This window comes from Monosiga brevicollis, genomic scaffold, assembly GCF_000002865.3.
Source record: "Monosiga brevicollis MX1 MONBRscaffold_5 genomic scaffold, whole genome shotgun sequence".
Lineage (NCBI taxonomy): Eukaryota > Choanoflagellata > Craspedida > Salpingoecidae > Monosiga > Monosiga brevicollis.
Genome location: NW_001865042.1, coordinates 229,899 through 250,563, shown reverse-complemented (window position 1 = coordinate 250,563; position 20,665 = coordinate 229,899). Strand labels below are relative to the sequence as shown.

At 56.7% G+C, this 20,665-nt stretch overlaps 1 protein-coding gene across 1 annotated transcript in view; it reads right to left on the bottom strand.

The window, feature by feature from the left end:
• MONBRDRAFT_23789 (uncharacterized protein) overlaps positions 1-20,665 on the bottom strand; it is a gene marked incomplete at both ends in the record, with an annotated part of 55,720 nt that overhangs the window by 26,803 nt on the left and 8,252 nt on the right. The window contains one exon of the mRNA XM_001744025.1: positions 1-20,665. This exon is cut by the window's left edge and continues 7,829 nt beyond it. Coding sequence (XP_001744077.1) covers positions 1-20,665 — 20,665 coding nt within the window.

Genomic DNA, 20,665 nt, shown 5'->3' with positions numbered 1-20,665 from the left:
ACGTCGCCCACTGCAGCAGGACCGAGCAACTCGCCAACTGCTGCACCCAAATTGGCCACCAGCGGCACGTCCTCCTCTACCACGGGCAAGGGTAGCAGAGCGGTCGGATGAAGAACGGGTGCGTCATTGACCGGCAAGACATGCACGCGGATCTCTGCCGTCATGCTGCTCAAAGATCCCGTGGGTGCCAACAGGTCCGACGTTTGCGCCAAGGAACCAACGTGGCGCTCATCCGTACGATCCCAAGCGTGTGCCGAAAAGCTGGCCCATCCCGTGAAGTCTTGGTGCGGTACAAAGCGGACACGCGCGGCAGCACCGAGAAGAAACGCATCACCGGCGACAAGCTCCGGCAGCGACATCCACCCACTGGTGTTGAAGGATACCTGCCAAACGCCATGTGCATTGTCCGCGGCTACTATGGCAGCACCCAGCTGGGCATTGGCGTCCGGATCACTGGTCACGCCCATGAATAGCTGCGCAATAGTGTCGCCAGCTGCAGCCGTATCGTCCTCGAGAAGAGTTGACATGTCAACCACGGTACCAGCTGAGAGCATAGGCGGGTCATTGCGCGCTGTGACATTGATCCAAACAGTCACGACGTTACTCACAGCATTGCCCGAGTCGACGACGGAAAGGTGAGCGGCTCGGAGTTCCGAGGCCACCGGCTCATCTGCAAAGTTGGTGTACAGCAACTGAGCCAAAAAGGCTTGCCAATTGGCCAAGGCCGTGCCTCGAAGATACACACGAGCTGTCGCATTGCTGACTGCACTCTCTGTGTAGCGCGTAGCTGCGGAGGGGTCGGAAAAGACGGATTCACTACCATCGTTTTGCACATTGCTTAGCCACACTCGCAGCTCCGTAAGAACGGCACTGTCCGTGTCCGAGACGAACACGCCTGGGAATAAAGTTACTGACTCGGCGTTTTCAATGTAATTAAGCATGCTCGGGCCCGTCTGCGTCAAGATGGGCGCATCATTGAAAGTTTCGATGGAAACCGTAACACTGCGCACGAGGCTCGTAGCCAAGCCATCTGTGATGCTCACACGTGCCACACGAGGCGTGGAGATGGGCTCATCAGCCAGATTGTAATACATGATCGACTGTAGGACCGCAGCATATGTCTCTACGCTTGCTCGTCCCTGCACAATGAGCCCCAGGGTCGTGTTTGTCACATTCAAACCGTGGGCATTGCCTACGGAGAGGCCTTCCAGGGCTCCGTCAGGTCTGACATTAAGTTGGACTGTCAACTCACTCAAAGTATCGTTGTCCACGTCGAGGACATTGGCGTGCATTGCCAGCACCACAGGCGGCCCCTCCTCAAGAAACGTGACAGCAGTGTCTGTGCCCGTCACCTCGCCGTTGAGATCGACCCAGGGCGCATCGTTCACAGGACTAACTTTGACAAAGATTGTCGCTGGGGCACTTTCGTTACCCGCCGGGTCCGTAACAACAATGACTACGCGACGTACACCACGAGATGGGTTGCGCGTATCCGCATTCACATACTGCAAGCCCTGAAGTAAGTTTTGATAAACAGTCAAGTCCACCAAGCCATGTGCCGTGAGACGAGTGCCGTTGAGCGTGGACGACAAGTTGAGGCCCGCGTCCAGAGCCGCAGCGGCCACGTCTGATCCAAACTCGAGATGCTCGCTGTTAGCGCCGACGTCAAAGTCATCGAGCGTTATGCTCATGGTGACAAGCCGTGCATCATCGTCGTCTTCAATGCGCGCTTCAGAAGTGACAATGGCCGCAGCGGCATCACCTTCGGCGTAGCTGCGGGTCACAGCAATAGCGTGTTGTGTTCCGTTGTGCAGCAAAACGCGTGGTGCGTCGTTCATCATCACAATAGGAACAAAGGCCACAGCCGAGCGGCTTTGATAGTCTGCGTCCTGGACCACGACCTCGATATGGCGTGTGTGATCGGGAGAGGATGGCTCGTTTGCAAAATTGCGGTAAGCAACATGCGCCAAGACTTCGGTGTAAGTAGCAGGCGCGGCGGGCCCCACCAGCTCCATTCGCTTCATTGAAGCGTTGTACATCAAGTCAAGCCCAGCAGCAGTCGCGACGGTGGGGTCTAGGAAAAGATCTTCTTCAACATCAAACCAATTTGTGATCACCAGCGTGGCGCCCAGAATAGGAAAGCTGCCCGAATCGGCGTCAACAACACGCACACCGCTATCGGCCAAACTGACTGCTGGGCCCTCCTCAATCATGGGGCCCAGCTCCACGGAGGAGGCATTGGAGCCAAAGTAAACCTCCGGTTGCTGGTCGTTGATGAGAGATATGTTGAGCTCTACAGTCAGCCCGTTGGACCAAGCTGCACCGTCGTAGACCTGGACTGAAACCTGTCGCGGACCGGGGGTCGGCTCATCCTCGGAATTCAGGTAGGCCACGGTGCGAAGGACTTGCTGATACTCTGCTACTGATCCGGGACCAGAAAGACGCAACTGCGCACTACTAGCATTCCAATTGAAAGATAATTGGGGCGGCAGAAGGTTCACAAACAAAAGAACTTCGTTATCATTAGCGAGCATTGCCTCGGTTGATCGGGAGAGCGTAATCGTGGCCTCGTGCATCATGAAACTGGGATGCTCATCAGCATCGGTGAGGATCACATCGGGGACCAGCACGAGTGGCGCGCCGCTCTCATTGAAGATCCGAGGCGTGCAGTAGTGTTGATTGTTCTCAAAACCAAACGTGTCGGCACAGCGTAGTGCGTCCACATAGCACCAGGGCCGTGTCGGCAGGAAGCCAGGGTGCACGTCGCATTGCAAAGCAGTGCATTGACAAGCTCCCTCATCAAGGACAGGAGCGTGCTCATTGATCAGCGTTACGTTGACCAAAAGCTCCAAACCAGTTCCGTTGATCTGACCGTCAAAGGCCACGACGTCAAAGGCGCGTACGCCTGGCGTGGGCTCGTCGGCATCATGCGTGTATTGCACGGCACGCAGCAACCCCGTAAACTCACTTGTCGTCAAATTGCCGCTTACGGTGAGTGTCAAGCGGTTTACATCCAGGCTCACGGAGCAAAACGTTGAGCCGGGCACACAGGGTTCCACTACAAGCTGTTCGTCCACTGTGGCCGCCAAGCCCCCCACGTTCACCCGGAGGTGCTCGGTGGCGTCAGGCACCAAACCGCTCACAGTTAGGCGTTGCAAGTAGCGGTCGTCATCATCAAGTATGCTTAGTCCAATGCCCGGTTCGACAGGTGGGCCTTGTTCGACAAAAGTGGAGAGCTCTCGCGCGGCGCTGAAGTAAGGGGCATCGTTGATAGTTGTCATGGCAATAGTGACAAAACTGGTGGGGCCGCGTCGGGGGCTCGAGTCACCCAGCCACACGGCTACAACGCGTGCTGATTGGGCCGGGTCCCGTCCTGTGTGATCAAAGGAAAGCGCTTGCAAGAGCGAGACGTACTCGGCCACCGTGGCCTCACCCGACACCGCTACCGCGTGGTTTGTTTGCACAACGTCGAGATTCAAAAGCAGGGCCAAAGACAGCGCTTCGTCTGCAATTACTAGTCGGTCATCACTTTCAGGATCGACCAGAGAGGCGGAGAGATTTGTCAACGAGAACAAGTTGTCAAACGCAACCGCAGCGCTGGGCATCAGGGCGATGGCGCCCGCTTGCTCGACATAGTCGACTGAGCCGTTGGTGTTGGGAGGATGTGAATTCACAGCAGGGCTGATGTGCACCAGCAGGGGGACGCTGGACGGAGGACCGACATTTGCATCGGCCACAGCGACGACAACGGTGCGGTTGATGCCATTGGGTCGTGTAGCGGTGTTGAGATACCGAACAGTGCTGAGCACCATCGCGTATGCAGCGCTGCTGTCAGCGCCGCGCAATGTCAATGTGGCCGTGTCGGTGTTGTAGAAGGATGCAATGTTGGGCCGTGTTGCGGCTTTGAGAGCCACAGCGTGTAGCGTGAGGGGGCCGCCCACGACCTGGGATACTCGCAACGTCCAGGTTCCGAACATCCACGAGTTGTTGAAGGCACGCAGTCGGTCTCCAGCTTGGAAAGTCATGCCCTCGGGGTTGGTGCACACAGCATTAATGGTGACAGGACTGTCGGCCTGGTCATCAAACACGAGGAACGATGCGCCCTCGAGGGCACAACGCACGCCGGCCTGGCGAAGAAGACGAACGGTTGTTCCGGCTGGACTAATCAGCTCAATGGTGGCGGATTCAAAGGTAGCGCTGACCTGGCCGTAGAGAACCACGTCAAGGTCGACGATGCGGCCCGTATACGGAACCTCAACGGGCGCGCTGAGTGTCTCTCCCACCGCCACGACACTTGACACCTCAGCCAGGGCCGTTTGGCGCGCGTCAGTTTCGGTGACAATAGCCCAGCTCTTGAGCTGACCAAAGCGGAACATTGCATACGTGTCCACCACGATGATGGTCCATTCACCGTCGCGGGGAAGACCAGCAAAGCTTTCGAGCAACGAAGTGGCTGGGCGCACCAGCCCTTGGTTGCCAAGAGCACAAGCTTCAACGACAGGTGTGCTGGCATCATCGGAGAATACAAGAGTCAGATTGCCCAGTTCACAGGATCCTCGCGCGCGGTTGGAGCTGGCCAGACGGTCCATCAGCAATGCCGTGGTACCAGCATGATAGAGATACACTTGCAGATCACCCACATGCTCGTGAGAAAGATCGACGGATATGGTCAGACGGGTCAAAGCGGCACCAGAGGCGTCACCGGGAGTAGAAGAGAGGGTGATGGTATCTTGGCTACACAGGTACGCGGTCTCATGCTCGCATGCCGTTGTAATGGAGGAGTTGAGACCAAGGTGCCGAGTCCCGATGGAAAGGGCTGGAATGGGAGACTCAATCTCCACGGACAGTGTCTCAAGCGCAGCATCTGGTGCGGGTATCAACTGCACCGTGGCGTTGACCAAGTGATCACGCTCTGGGTCGGTTACAACCACAGTGTCAAAGATGGTCGAAGCATGGGCCCCTTCAACGTAAACAGCACTGCCGGTGACCGCAACGACAGGTGCGTCATTGACGGGCAAGACTGTGAGCTGCACAACTGCAGCTGGGCCGTTGTCCGACAAGTCGGCTACGTAAATATCGATTGTCCGCGCAGCGCTGCTGGGGTCTTGGTCTAGATTCACGTAAGCCAGCGTGCGCAGCACGGTCTGGTATGTTGCAACAGATGCGGCGCCCGTGATGCGTAGCTCTCCTATCGGATCAAAGTCGACGACCAACCCAGCGCCCTGCGTCAACCCAGTATCCACGGACAGGACCTCATACGGCGCAACGTCTCCGAAATCATGCACGTCACTGATGCGCGCTTCGGCAACGGTGATCGTGTCGCCGTCCAGGTCCTCAAGGGTGAGCATGGGATCCACAGGAACGGGCGCAGAGCCCTCAGTGAAGCTGATGCTTGCGTGAGTGGAGACCGTGGGAGGGTTATTAACGGGCACAACATCAATGGCCACGTAGCATGCATTGCTACGTTGAGCAGGCCCCGTTGCACCCGCATCCTGCACCCAAACTGCGACTGTGCGCGTCCACCCAACCGTCATGTCCGGATCTAGATTGATGTAGCGCATTTGGTGCAACAGAGCCAGAGCTTGGCTTTGGTTGAGTGCATTACCGCCACTCACGGCAACCTGGAGCACGCTAGATCGATTTGAACCAGCCATGGTGGCTTCGTCGTCGCCAGCCCAGACCAATCGCTCAGCGCTGCCATCGGCTGCGTTCATAATTTCAGCATGCACGACAAAGAACAAGGAGTCATCGTCATCTTCGAGATGTGCGCCGCTCGCATCGACAAGGGCGGCGCCCGTTGTGCCCTCAACAAACACAGTTGAGCGATTTGCAGCCGACTCGGCCGCGTGGAGCACAAGACGCGGAGGATCGTTCACGGGGCTGATCAGTACTGTGGTCTCAGCTGTAGGACCCCAAGCCAGGCCGTCAAAGGCCCGCACACGTACTGTGCGTGACGCATGCTCGGGCTCGTCGGCACGGTCTTGGTAAGTCACGTTGCGCAGCAAAGTTTGGTAAGCATCCAAGCTGCGTGAGCCTGTGAGCGCAAGCACGCCGTCCTCACTGGCCTGTACCATGCCATCAACTACTGCCTGTAGTGTTTCTGTACCTGCTGCATGCATCAACTCGATTTCAAGCCCAGCCAAGCTGGTGTTGTCAATATCATGCAGAGTAGCACCCAGACAGGCCACCGGGATCGCAGGCCCTTCCTCCACGAAGACAACTTGGCATGACGCCTCACCGGGAGAAGTGAGGTCAACCTCAGGAGGATCGTTCACAGCGCCAAAGTGGATGGTTACCTTGGCTGCAGCCGACGCATCGATCCCATCGTGAGCTACGATCCAAATGACCCGGTTCCTGAGGTCGGGATTGCCAGGATTAGCGTCCCGATGTTCGTAGGTCAAGGACCGCAGGGCTTCTGAAAAGTTGAGGACGCTTGCGGGACCCTGCAAACGTAGCGCCGTGGTGTTGATGTGTACAAGCGTCATGGCATGGCCTACGGCAGTAGCGTACACGTGCTCGCTTGCTGCATCCGGTGCCGAAAGCGCCACCTCAATCCACTCAAGCGTTGCGTTGTCCAGATCCGTCACGTGCGCTGAGGGGTCGATCACAGACACGTTACCGCTGCCCTCACGATACAAAACGTGAAAGTTATCACTGGAGGTACTGTTGCCACTCAGATCCAGATGTGGCGCGTCGTTGCGAGGCTCAATGGCCATGATGAACGTGGCTGTCGACGCGAGAGTTCCATCCGAAATGGTCACGTTGAAGCGCCGCTCATATGGCAGGGCTGGCTGCACAGCCACATTGGCAAAGCGCAAACCTGTCAAGATATTTGTGTACTCGGCCAGGGTCGCGCGACCCGAAAACTCGAGGCGCCCTTCGCGCAATTCCTGTGTGACGAGCGCGGGTAGCGGGGGAACCGTCCAGGCAACCAAGTCTACAGGATCCTCAAAGGCGACAGTCAAACCCTCGAGATGAGAGCCGTCCGAGTCGGCGTCGGCAAGCGAGGCGCTGGGTGCAAGGGCGGCGGCTGCACCATTCTCCACAAAAACATCGGACAAAGTGCTTCCAACAAAGCTTGGAGGTGAATCTGTGACGGGAGTGATGGTGACCACAGCTGTGACGACATTACTCTTGTGCAGACCGTCATGCACCCACATCTCAAGGCTGCGTGCCGCGAGATCGTTTTCAGTCGCCGTTGACCAATACTGCACACCCTTTAAAGCTTCGCCGTAAGCAGACGTGGATGCTGATCCGACGATTGTGAGCCGACGCGCAATCAGATCGTACGAAGATGTGAGGCCCGCGGGCAGCGCCGAGGCGCTAAGACGGTCATGAATTCCGTCACCAGGCGAAGTGAGTGCCACCGTGCCGTTGGTCATATTGAACTCGTCACCATGATCAGCGTCATTAAGCATGACCACAGCCCAGGGCCATACGGCCGCGCCCTCCTCCACAAAAGTGGCATTGGCTACGACCGTGTCCAAGATGGGTGCGTGATCGTTTATCATGCTGAGGCCGAACGTGGTGAAGATGGATGCTGACGGGACGCCGGCGCTATCAAAGGCCCAGCACTCGATGAGGCGATCGCCGCGCGTTGGCTCGTCCTTGGTGTTGACGTATGTCACGGCCTGAAGCAACGCTGAAAGTTGCTCAAAGGATGGCGCCGTCTGCCCTGGCGTCGGTCGGATCTGCATCTCATATGCGGAGCCGTTCGTTGACACTGAGATGCCCACGTTCAGGCCAGCGGGCACAGCAGTCAATCGAAGCGCCTCATCGTGCCAGTCGCGCACCCCACTCAATCTCAGGTCCAAGCCGAGAGCGCGCTCGCTGTCAATGTCCGATACGGTCGCATCGTCAAAGACAATGCAACCAGAGGACCCCTCAAGGCAAGCTTGACGCACCCCGTTTCGAATCGAGTTGGCCACGGGTGCATCGTTCACGGGAATCACCATCACAGTCAAATTGAGGTAGTCGTTGCTGAAGGTACCCTCCTCATCAAAGCTTGCAGGGACAGACGCTTGCGCAAATGCGCTGCCCGAGTGACCATCCCAAATTAGAGCTGTACTCGTCACTGCACTATTGAAATCGCTCACGGGCACAAAACGCAGTCGCGCGCTCGAGGGCAGTAAGAAGACCGCATTACCGGCAACAATGGGAACCGTCTCCCAAGCTGCGCCGATGCTACCATTGGAAAACTGCCATGAACCGTGCACTGAGTGATGATTCACGAGCGCAAGACCGAGATCGTCCCCATCAATGTCTGCGGCACCCAACACGAGGTCTGACACAGACGTGCCAAAGTTGGCAGCCTCGCGTACGTCCTCGATGATGTCATTCAACACGCCAGATGCGCTGGCTACGCTTGGAGCATCATTGTTGGGTGTAACCGTTATCGTCAACTCAGCACTGTCGACTAAAGTTCCGCCGCGACCAAAGTGCCCCAGATCGCTCACGTTGTACCAAATGCGTGCAACACCATGGTAGTTCGGCGAGGGCATAAAGGAGAGGCCTGACGCCTGAGCTGAAACGACGCTGGTGTTGCCCCGCAAAAGGAAGCTAGCAGCCACTGCGGTGGCATTATGGACTAAGCGCCCACCTTCAGCTTCAACGAGTAGCTCAACTCCACCGCTAACATCTGCGTCAATGTCGAATACCACTGCAACTGGCAATGGTGCTTGGCGGTCCTCACCAACACTGATGGCAACGCTGCTGAGATTGACACTCGGTGGATTGTTGACAGGTTCAATCATGACCACAAGTGTCAGGTTCGCCGCACTTAGCGCTGTAAGAGCTGGACCTGTTGGTAAAATAGACTGCCTGCCAGCAACCAAGGTGGATTGGTCCCAGCCCACGAGGGTCAGCTCATCTTGGCCAAACGAATAAGCTTTAGGGCGGTACCGGAGCGAGGTACTGGTGTCGATCAAAAGCAAGAGAGGCGAGGTGTCCAGATCCACAATGCCCCAGGCACCGCTGGTGTCGTTGTACAGCTCCCACACGCCCTGCGATGTGGTGCCACCCACAATGCCAAGACCAGGTGGGGACAGGCCGGTGTCCACATCCACAAACCGGGCTGCCAGATCCATGAGGGACAGGTTCAACACATGTGGCACCACTGGGTTCAATTCATCTGTACCCTCCATGACGGTCGCCGCATCCCGCAACACAGGTGCATCGTTGACGGCCACAACCGTCATGTTGATGTTCAACCTCGTTGTCAGCGGTCCGCCGGCACCAAAATGACCAAGGTCGCTTGCCACGACACTTAGATTGGCATAGCCCTCAAAATTTGTCGAAGGCATGTACTGCACGCGGCTAAGAGCAAGATTGAGGGCGCTCAAGTTAGCCACGAGTACAAGGGAATCAGAAATAACACCATCGAGGTGAACAGTGCCCAAGCTAGGCTCAATGGTAAGCTGAAGCTCTTGATTGCTGGCGTCCACATCTGACAGGACAATGCTGGGCAGCACTTGCACAGAGTCCTCAAGCATCGTCAGAGTGGGATCGACACACAGGAGCTTAGGTGCATCATTGACTGGTGTCACGGTCAAGACACCCACCGCAGAATTCAAAGAAACTGAAGCAGAAGAACCGTAGGTCAATTCGGACGCATTTAACCGCACCCCGCTGGCACTGGCTGTTTGATCCCAACCTCGCGCGCGGACCTCAACCTCACCATAATAATCGGTGTTGGGAGCAAAGCGGAGGCGGTCGTTGCCTGCAAGCAACAAGGCCGAGCTCTCCGACACCACGTCAACGATGGTGATCCATGCACCAGCTCCACTCAGCTGATACTCCCACGCGCCGTTGATAGCGGGCAGAGCAACGAAGGCAAGCCCTTGCACTGTGGACTCATCCGGGTCGGTAAAAGGGTGATGTACAAGCGCCTCAAGCATGGAAGTGCCCAGATTGGTGACATGATCTTCGGGCACATCAGCAAAGACGAGGTGCCGGGCGGCATCAACAAGCTGTGGAGGGTCATTTACTGGCAACATGTTTATCAAAGTCGGTTGAGAGGTGGCCACCAAATCGCCGCGAGTGCGCACGGTCACACGAACGCGCCGCTGCACAACACTTGGGCTCTTGTCCGTGTTTACGTAAAACGTGTTGGTTAAGAGTGTTTGCACCGCTGAGAAACCCGTCTCAACGGCGACCATGAGGGTATGGCTATTGTTGCCGGTGAAGAGAGCAGGTGGTGCGCCAGCCACGTAAAGTGACTCGTTCGCTCCATCCATGGGATTCAGCAGCTCCACAACCAAGGTCATCGTCGCGTCTTCCGAGTCGTCGTCGCCCACTTCGACATGACCAGCAATATGCACACCCGCACTGTTCTCCGAAAAGTTGGCAATAAAGGACGCTGTTGGCAGATGGTCGTCGACCGAGTAAGACGGCAGCGCAACGCTTGCATCATGGTGGAGGTCGATAAAGGGAGGATCATTGCGTGGTACGATAGAAATGGTCGTCGTGCGTGGGATGCTGCTCGCCTCGCGATCAGACACAACGAAACGCACCATCCGATCAGCAAAAGAAGGTTCATCGAGTTCATTTATGTAGTGCACGCTCTGCAGCGCGGCTAGATACTCGGTGACGTTTCCAGTGCCGTAAAAGCGTACCACGTGCCCATTCAGGGATGTATTGAAAGATATGGCAGGAGAACTAAAATTAACAACCTGCAGCCGCTCTTCCATACCATCCATGGGATTGAGCAACGATACCTCAGCCCATTCCTGCGTCGTGTTGTCAATGTCAACCAGCGAAGCAGAGGCTGCAACCAGTGGCACAGCGCCGCCTTCCTCCGAAAACAAAACGGAGTGGTTGACACCTGCCGACAAACCGTTGAGATCCAATTGGGCAGGGTCGTTCACAGGACTGAAGACGATTGAGACGGAAGTCGTCGTGCTGTTTCCTTGCGCATCAAAGGCCGCAACCTCGACTGTGCGCGTGTTGACACGAGGTCGCCCAGGCAGAGCAAGAGTATTGATGTATGTAGCAGAGGAGAGGGCTTGGGAAAACTCGAGCAATGTGGCTGGGCCTGAGAGAACGATGGAGTGTGCGTCCGCAATGACTGTGATATTTGAGGACAAGGGACCGATCTCAATGCGTTCGGCCAAGCCATCTGTCGCGTCGAGCAAACGAAGCCAAGCGCTCTCGAGCAAGGAGTCGTCAATATCAAAAAAGGCGGCGCCAGTCATGAAGATGGGACGCTCCCCGTCGCCTTCCACGTAACGCCAGGCAGCGTTGAAGTTCGGCGAGCTTGGGTCGGCATCAAAAAACGGTAGGTCGTTGACCATGTCAATGGTGAGGTTCACGCGGGCCGGCACACTGACGTGTGCGCCATCGTCCACCGTCACCACAACACTGCGTGAGGCTGCCCCATCGGCGCCCAGCGAATTCACAGCCGCTCCCGAGGGCTCGTCTGCCCGATTAATGTACGACAGCGACCGCAACACGCCCTCCATCTCGCTCACGCTCAGCTCTCCCCGAACGACAAGCTCGTAACCAGTCGCATTATACGCCACCGAGTACAGGGCACCACCGTCGGCCACGCGCAACTCCTCCAGCGCCCCGTCCAGGCCATCCTCGATCCGCGCACGCAGCTCAACCAATTTCAACGCACCACTGTCCGCATCTGTCACCGTCGCAGACGCAGCCAAACTCGTAAACGTCTCTTGCTCCTCCACAAATGTTGCCGCCGCATCCAGCGCGACACCGCTCAACAATACCGCCGGCCGTCGGTCGTTGATGACCTCCACCACCAGCGAAAACACCGCCGGGCTTGATGCAAACACCCCGTCAAACACAGACGCCGTCACCTCACGCACGCCGGGCGTGGGCTCTGCGCCGGTATGATTGTATGTCAAACTCGCCAGCACTGCCGCATACGTCGAGACGCTGTCCGCGCCACTCAACACCAGCTCACGCGTGCTGGCATTGTACATCGCCTCCACGTTGCCCTGGGACACAACGCTCAACGTCTCTGCTGCGCCATCCACGGCACCTGCTGTCAACGCCACAGAAGCCGCCTCAAGCATAAACACGTCATTGTGATCCGCGTCGTGCAACGCAAACGCCGTCCCGTTCACCAATGTCACAGGCCCTTGGTTCTCCACGTAAGCCGCCGGTGCATCACCCATCACCAATACGGGTACATTGTCATTCACTGGCTCAACCGTGACCACGATCCAGGCCGGTGTGCTCCAAGCAGTTCCATCAAACGCAGTCACCATCAAGACTCGCTCTGCCAGGGTCGGCTCCAACGCCGTGTTATTGTACTGCAGCGATCGCAGCGCCGTCTCCAGTGCTACCATTTGATCATCTCGCTGTGCCAGATTCGCATAATCAGGCGGGTGTGAGGCGTCTGACGCGTTGTTGCCCACCTGCAAACGCAGATGTACCATGCTCGCGTTCCGTGTCTCCGTCACGAGCAAGCCAGGCACGCCCTCGTCCACCAGCAACTGCTCGGCCGCGCCATCCATCGGGTTCTGCAGTGTCACGTCCACAAATTGCAGTTGGTAGTGATCAACGTCTGTCAGTGATAGTGCCGACGCATTGACCACCGACACGGCACCGGCCTCCTCCACAAAGGCAGCACTGTTGTTGACCCCGAGCGCACCCTGCAGTTGTACCACGGGCGCGTCGTTGACAGACAACACTGGCTGCGTGAGGACTGTTTGATCCTGGCTAAAGTACCCATGCTGAACAAAGGTTGTGTCTACATTGCTGTCTTCAACCGTGCCTGAACCACGCTGGTCCCAGGCCTTGAGGGCCAGGGAGGCATCGCCATAAAAGTCTGGTCGAGGAACAAAGCGGACCTTGGCGTTCAATGGCAACAGCAAGGCAGATGTTTCGTTGCGTAGATCTGAGATAATCTTCCACATGCCTCCCAAGGAATATTGCCAGGCTCCATTGTGAGCATCGACTGCGACAACAGCAATCCCAAGTGTCGTGTTGTCATCGACGTCATGCGTACGGTTGCCAACAACGCTGGCCAAGAGGTGACTGAAATCGCCTTGGCCGTCTTCTGGGAATGCCGGCAGTGTGACCGTGCCTTCCTGCATGAGCGGCTCATCATTCACCTCAAGAACGTGGACGGGCACGGAGCAATATTCCAACGAAAAAGCTGGGACGAAGGTGGGTGTTGCACTGAGGTTAATGAACCCGACTTGAGCAGATGTACCCTGAGTCTGATCCCAAGCGCGAAAATGGAAACGGCCTTCACCATAAAGATTTAGACCCGGGTTCATTCGCACTCGAGTTTCGTTGTTAGCCGGTAAAAGGAAAGCCTCGCCCATGGTCAAGTGAGGCAAGGCCTGCCACGAAGACCCATTATCAGTCGAGTACTCGAGGGTACCGAGGTGATCAACGCTGACATTGAACAAGGCGACGCCAGATGCTGAGGCCGTGTCATTATCCCACGTCTCAGCAACCAGATGATTTATCGACACACCGACGTTCAGTGCGGCATCGGCGTCCTCGAGTACGGCAAGAGGTTGCGGGCAAGCCAGCAAGACAGGCCGGTCGTTGACAGGCTGAATGGTGATGCACACCGATAGAGTGTCGTTACCAAAAGCAGCGTCTGTCTGCGGGGTGCGCGTGTCGATGGCCGATCCGGGCGCGGCATTGTCCGTCTGATCCCAAGGGAGTACCTGCAAGCAAGCGGTGCCGTACGCGTTGGCATACGGCACCAAGCGAACCGTTGTGTTATTTGCCAAGGCGAGAGCAATGGCGGCGGCCGGCGTGGCACCCATAAGAGACTCCCAAATGCCTTGCTGTTTGAACTCCCAGGTACCTAAATTCTTATCGGCATTCACGACGAGCATGCCCGGCACGGACTGATCCGTCAACTGCTGATTCTGATGTAACAGCAAGTCATCATCTGACCATGCCGAAAGCAGCATATCTGCAAGCAAATCACCTTGGTTGAACTCTTCAGCGATATCTTCATAAATGTCGGACAGGTTGCGCGCAGCACTCGCCAAGAAGAAAGGTCGATCGTTTACGGACTGCACCACGACTTGTGCTGAAGCAATATGTGAGCTGAAAGCACCTGTGCCGTCATGTGGCGCAGCCGATACATTTGCTGTGGTGTATGCAACTCCTGTCGTCTGGTCCCAGGCTCTAAAGTTGATTGACGCTGAGCCATGGTAATGCTGGTGTGGCACGAAGCGAACGAAAGCCGCCGAGGGTAGAAGCAAAGCATGTCCACCGTCTGGATCACCCACCCCAGCCCACGTGCCGTTTGGCATCTTGTACTGCCACTGACCGTGCATGTTGTCGGCAGCAACAATACTCACACCACAGAGAGCATTGTCATCGACGTCGTCGATATCTGGACACACTTCAGCAGCCAGAGCTAGGCCGGTATTGTCAGAAGATGACACGTCCTCTGAAAGCATGGGTAAAACAAACGTCAACGCCTTTAACGTAGGTGCGTCATTGACGCGCGTGACGTAGACTGTTGACTCGATGCGATTGCTGCGCCCGCCCTGGACATCAGTCACGACAAGGCTGACGTTTCGTGGGCTCGCTGACGAAGGAGCCTGATCTGAATTGACGTAGGCCACTGCCTTGAGTGCTGCAGCGTAGGCTGATGCTGGTGCAATCATAGCAATCGTCAATTGCGCGGAGGCGTTTGTCATGAATGTCTGGACGGCTGGGTGAGCACCGAGTAGCACGAGATGCTCGTCGCCCGTATCCAGAACGTTTTCGATTGTGATGAGCGCGAGTTGCATGGCAGTGTCATCATCATCTTCCAAAATCAGTTCCTGGTCAAACAAGAGCACGGGGGCACCGTCCTCGATGTAGTCCACTGATGCACTAGCATTCAGCAGGCGAGGAGGATCATTGATCATCACGATCTCAAGAGCCACAGTGCGTGCAACCGAGACGGCCAGGCCATCCGATACGCGCACTTCAATGACCCTCGAAAAGGGTGCAGCAGGCTCGTCTTGAGAATTGACAAATGCCGTGCCCCGCAACGCTTGCAGATAGTCGGCTACCGTGCCGGTACCAGAAACGGTCAACCGCGCCAATGACGGGTCCCACACTGCGGTCAGGCCAGAGGGAGGCGAAGCACTGAGGAGCTCAGCACCCATGTCGGGGGAGTCCACAATGGACAGCTGCAGCCAGCTGAGTGTGGCGTTGTCACTGTCACTAAGATTGGCGCTTGGGGCGAGGAGGACGGGCGCACCCTCCTCTATAAAGGCAACAGCGTTATCAAAACCCACGAGCAGACCATTCAGGTCGAGACGGGGTGGGTTGTTGATACGTACAAACTCCACCTCCACACTAGTGACCGCAGTGCCTTGTCCATCGTTGACTGTGATCTCGAAGACGCGAGCGCCTGCCGACGGGAGCAAGGGGTCGACAACCCCGTTAAAGTACGTGACGCTGCGAAGCACCGCATCAAAGTCAGCCAGCGGGGCTGGTCCTTCAAGACGAACGAAACTGCCGTTGTTAAACGCCGAAATGATTGTTCCACTCGTTGAAAGATTGAGGTATTCCATGGGAAGGTCACCCAGTCCAGTTGCGGCAATGGTGACATCAGCAAGAAGACTGTCATCAGCATCGTACAGCCAGGCATCAGACGATAACAGCGAAAGCGCTGCAGATTCCTCGACAAACACGATGAGATGGTCAACGCCAGGCATGGGCCCATTGGCATCCAAGACGGGAAGGTCGTTGACCATGTCAATGGTGAGGTTCACGCGGGCCGGCACACTGACGTGTGCGCCATCGTCCACCGTCACCACAACACTGCGTGAGGCTGCCCCATCGGCGCCCAGCGAATTCACAGCCGCTCCCGAGGGCTCGTCTGCCCGATTAATGTACGACAGCGACCGCAACACGCCCTCCATCTCGCTCACGCTCAGCTCTCCCCGAACGACAAGCTCGTAACCAGTCGCATTATACGCCACCGAGTACAGGGCACCACCGTCGGCCACGCGCAACTCCTCCAGCGCCCCGTCCAGGCCATCCTCGATCCGCGCACGCAGCTCAACCAATTTCAACGCACCACTGTCCGCATCTGTCACCGTCGCAGACGCAGCCAAACTCGTAAACGTCTCTTGCTCCTCCACAAATGTTGCCGCCGCATCCAGCGCGACACCGCTCAACAATACCGCCGGCCGTCGGTCGTTGATGACCTCCACCACCAGCGAAAACACCGCCGGGCTTGATGCAAACACCCCGTCAAACACAGACGCCGTCACCTCACGCACGCCGGGCGTGGGCTCTGCGCCGGTATGATTGTATGTCAAACTCGCCAGCACTGCCGCATACGTCGAGACGCTGTCCGCGCCACTCAACACCAGCTCACGCGTGCTGGCATTGTACATCGCCTCCACGTTGCCCTGGGACACAACGCTCAACGTCTCTGCTGCGCCATCCACGGCACCTGCTGTCAACGCCACAGAAGCCGCCTCAAGCATAAACACGTCATTGTGATCCGCGTCGTGCAACGCAAACGCCGTCCCGTTCACCAATGTCACAGGCCCTTGGTTCTCCACGTAAGCCGCCGGTGCATCACCCATCACCAATACGGGTACATTGTCATTCACTGGCTCAACCGTGACCACGATCCAGGCCGGTGTGCTCCAAGCAGTTCCATCAAACGCAGTCACCATCAAGACTCGCTCTGCCAGGGTCGGCTCCAACGCCGTGTTATTGTACTGCAGCGATCGCAGCGCCGTCTCCAGTGCTACCATTTGATCATCTCGCTGTGCCAGATTCGCATAATCAGGCGGGTGTGAGGCGTCTGACGCGTTGTTGCCCACCTGCAAACGCAGATGTACCATGCTCGCGTTCCGTGTCTCCGTCACGAGCAAGCCAGGCACGCCCTCGTCCACCAGCAACTGCTCGGCCGCGCCATCCATCGGGTTCTGCAGTGTCACGTCCACAAATTGCAGTTGGTAGTGATCAACGTCTGTCAGTGATAGTGCCGACGCATTGACCACCGACACGGCACCGGCCTCCTCCACAAAGGCAGCACTGTTGTTGACCCCGAGCGCACCCTGCAGTTGTACCACGGGCGCGTCGTTGACAGACAACACTGTCGCGACGATATGCACTTGATTCAAGCTGAATGCACCATTGCTGCTGTATCTGGTGTCGGCCCCTGGCGCCCACGGGGCGCCGCTCGTCTGGTCCCAGGCCTTGAGGGCCAGGGAGGCCTCGCCATAAAAGTCTGGTCGAGGAACGAATTGCACAGTCACGTTGTGTGACTTCAAGGGTATGAGGAGGGCATTTGTCTCGCCAACGTTCTCGATGAGCAAACTGCTAGAGTTGCTGAGAGTCGCATACCAAGCCCCGTTTGCTGTATCAGCAGCAACAATGGCCACACCGCGCAGAGGCTGCAGGTCTGGCTCGGTGATGAGAGGGAGACAAAGGGTGTTCGAATCAGCATTCACAACTTGACCATCCTCATCAACAGCAGGCAAGGAGATATTTGTGGCAACAAGCAAGGGAGCATCGTTGCTGGCCACAACAGTGAATGAAACGTTCAGGGCGTTGGACCAAGCTCCAAACTCGTCCATGACGCGAACGCTTACGTGGCGCGGAGCCTCATGAGGAGCGTTTGCCAAATTAACGTATTGCAGACTGGCAAGTAAGGCTTCAACCTCCGCTCCCGATCGCGCACCTGTCAGCGTCAAGCTTAGTGCGTCACTCTGGCCCTGGCTTGTCATATTATTAATCGAGAGCACCTCGTGTAGATCGCTGTCGAGCAAAGGGCTCAACGCAATGCTGATCACCGTATAGGTGTCTCCATCATCGTCCTGGGCAACAACTCCAGCTGTAAACAAAGTAATGGGACCAGCGTCTTCCACAAAGCTCGAAGGATTGACACTAGCAGTGGTCAAGCGTGGGGCATCATTCACCGACACCATCTCAATCATGGCGTAACGTGAGACGGATGTCGCATTAAGCACATCAGTGACTTGGATTTCCACGGCACGAGTCGAAAAGTTGGGTTCGTCTGCAAGATTAAAGTAGCGCACTGAGCGCAAAATGCTGGAAAACTTGACCGGCGTTGCTTCACCTTGCAGGGTGAGCGTGTAGGAGGCCTCATTATAGTCTATGGTAAAGTTGAGCGCCTCCAATTCAGACAGCAGCGTCGCGTTATCGGTGTCAAAGCCCTCCAGATTCCCATCAGCGCCGTTGGTGATGACAAACTCGATACGTTGCAACAGCGGGCTGTCAATGTCCATGACGGTCGCATCGGCCGCTGCAATGGCAATTGGGCTACCTTCCTCGATGAATGAGGTGGCAAAGTCAAATGTCTCATCCCCCGGGCTGAGATCCACAATAGGGGGGTCATTGACCGTATCAAAGTCGAGAAAGATGACAGCTGTAGAGGCGTTGAGGCGACCATCAGAGACAGCCACGTGTACTTCACGTACCCCCGCACTAGGATTTCCGGGATGCGCGTTGGTGTGAGTGTATCCGAGAGTCCCCAGCGCATTGGCATACTCCGTCAAGCTTGCATTGCCAGATAACACGAGCCCGTGATGATAGGGGTGCACGCTGACAGTCGCAGTCTCATTTATCCAAATCATCTCCTCCGATCCATCGGGGGCGTTGAGCAGGCGCACCCACGCCGATGTCAAGGTGAGGTCGTCGTCATCGACAAGCGTGACCCCATCAACAAGGAGTAGCATAGGACCCCCGCCCTCAGCGTATTGGCTGTACTTGTGAATGCCTGTATTTAGGGGATCCAAGTCCAGCTGTGGGGCGTCGTTGACCGATTGTATGGTTACAGTCACAAAAGCAGGCTCCGAGGCCAGAGAGGCATCGAAAGCGGTACAATTGATGGTGCGCATCCGGGGATAGGCGGGCTCATCAGCATAATTGAAGTACGCCATGGTCGACAAGGCTGGCTCAAACTGCGCCGGCATGGCTGGTCCCTCCCAGATAATCTCGTGAGAATTGTTGCCAGCCGCTATGGCCACACTGCCGGTGTGGTTACCGGCGATCAGCCCTTCCGACGCACCATCAAGAGCAGCAAGCTGACACACGACACGATGTAGCAGGCGTGGATACTGCCCAGGCTCACCGCTGTCCGCATCAGTGAGACGTGTGCCACCAGGCAGTACATCAACAGCAGTGCCCTCCTCAATAAAAGTGACCGAGCCATCGCTGGAATTTGACACGGGATTGAGATCTAGCTTGGGGGCTTGATCATTGATCAGGCGGACGGTAACAACCACCTGAACTAGGTTGCTGACGTGAGCCTGATCAGTGAGGGTAATAGCCACGGTACGGTTTGTAGGCGACGGCTCCTCAATCATCGAAACTAGCGTGAGCGTGTTGAGCAGGGCTTCGTATACCTCAAGCTCAGCTTGGCCCTGAATTGAGAGTGTGTGTGTATTGTTGTCGTACATCAGAGCGAGTGAAGGGGCTCCTGCAGACGCGTTGACAACAAGACGCTCAAATGCGGCATCCGGGCTACTCAGAACAGCTGTAGCTGCAGTCATAGGGAAAAGATCGTGCACGTCCGCATCCGTGGCTGCCAGTGAGCCTGCGAGCACACTTACAACACCCGAATCCTCCACCAACTCAACGACCGATTGCGTCAGTGCGAGCACAGGCGCATTGTCGTTGACGAGTGAAACAGCGATTGAAATGTGAAGCGGTGCGCTTGCCAATCCCTGGGCGTCGTAGACCACGATCGTAACGTTCCGCGAGCCTGCAGTTGGCTCATCTGCCGCGTTATGGTAAGCCAAGGCCTGAATCAGCTCCGAGGCTGACTCGTGAGTGGTGGCCATGCCTGTGACGTCGTAGTCATAAACAAGTGCATCTCCAACGAGTGAGGTGTTGCTGGCCACGATACCAGCTCCGTTTAGAAACGTGAGCACCTCGGCCGACCCATCCAGCGGGGGCATAATGCTGACAACAATGCGCGAAAACGCAGTGTCATCCTCATCAAAAATCGCTGCCTGAGGAGCTAGCGCGGTGGCGTTTGCATTCTCGGTCCAGGAAACCCGAGGCCCTGCCCCAAGCAACCGCGGATCCAAGATGTGGGGTCGGTCGTTGACGGGCACCATGCTCACACGAATAAAAGCTTGAATGGAGGGGAGACCCGCAGCATCGTTCAGTTCGACTGAGATGAGACGCTCAGTGCCTGTCATGTTCTGCGCAACGTTATCATATTTCAATGAGGCTAGCAGGGCCAGGTAGGTCGTGATGGGTGCCACGCCTGACGCAAGCATGCTGTGCGATCCGCTCCCGGTGACGGACACGGCGCCCCCAGTAGTGGTTGCATCGAGAGCCACAGATTCATTGGTGGCGTCAAAGGCATTCTCGATGCGCACCGTGGCGCTCTGGATGAGATCGTCAGCGTAGCCATACAAGCTATTTGAGGATAGCAAAGAAGCAGGGCCGACGTCCTCCGAATACGTCAAAAAACGATCGCGCTGACCACCCAAGCCAGTGCCATTTAGGAAAAGCAGGGGAGCATTGTGCATGCTAACAAAGGCAATGGCTGGTGCAGAGCTGTTGCTGGCATCGGTGGCCACGATGCTGATGTTGCGTGTGACATCGGTTGGTACTGTTTGATTGTTTACATATACCAAGGAAGAAAGCAGCAGAAGGTAGGCTGCAGCCGTGTCACGCCCCGTCAAAGACAGCAGGCCCGTCGCGGGCGAGAAACTAGACTCAATGTTGGGAC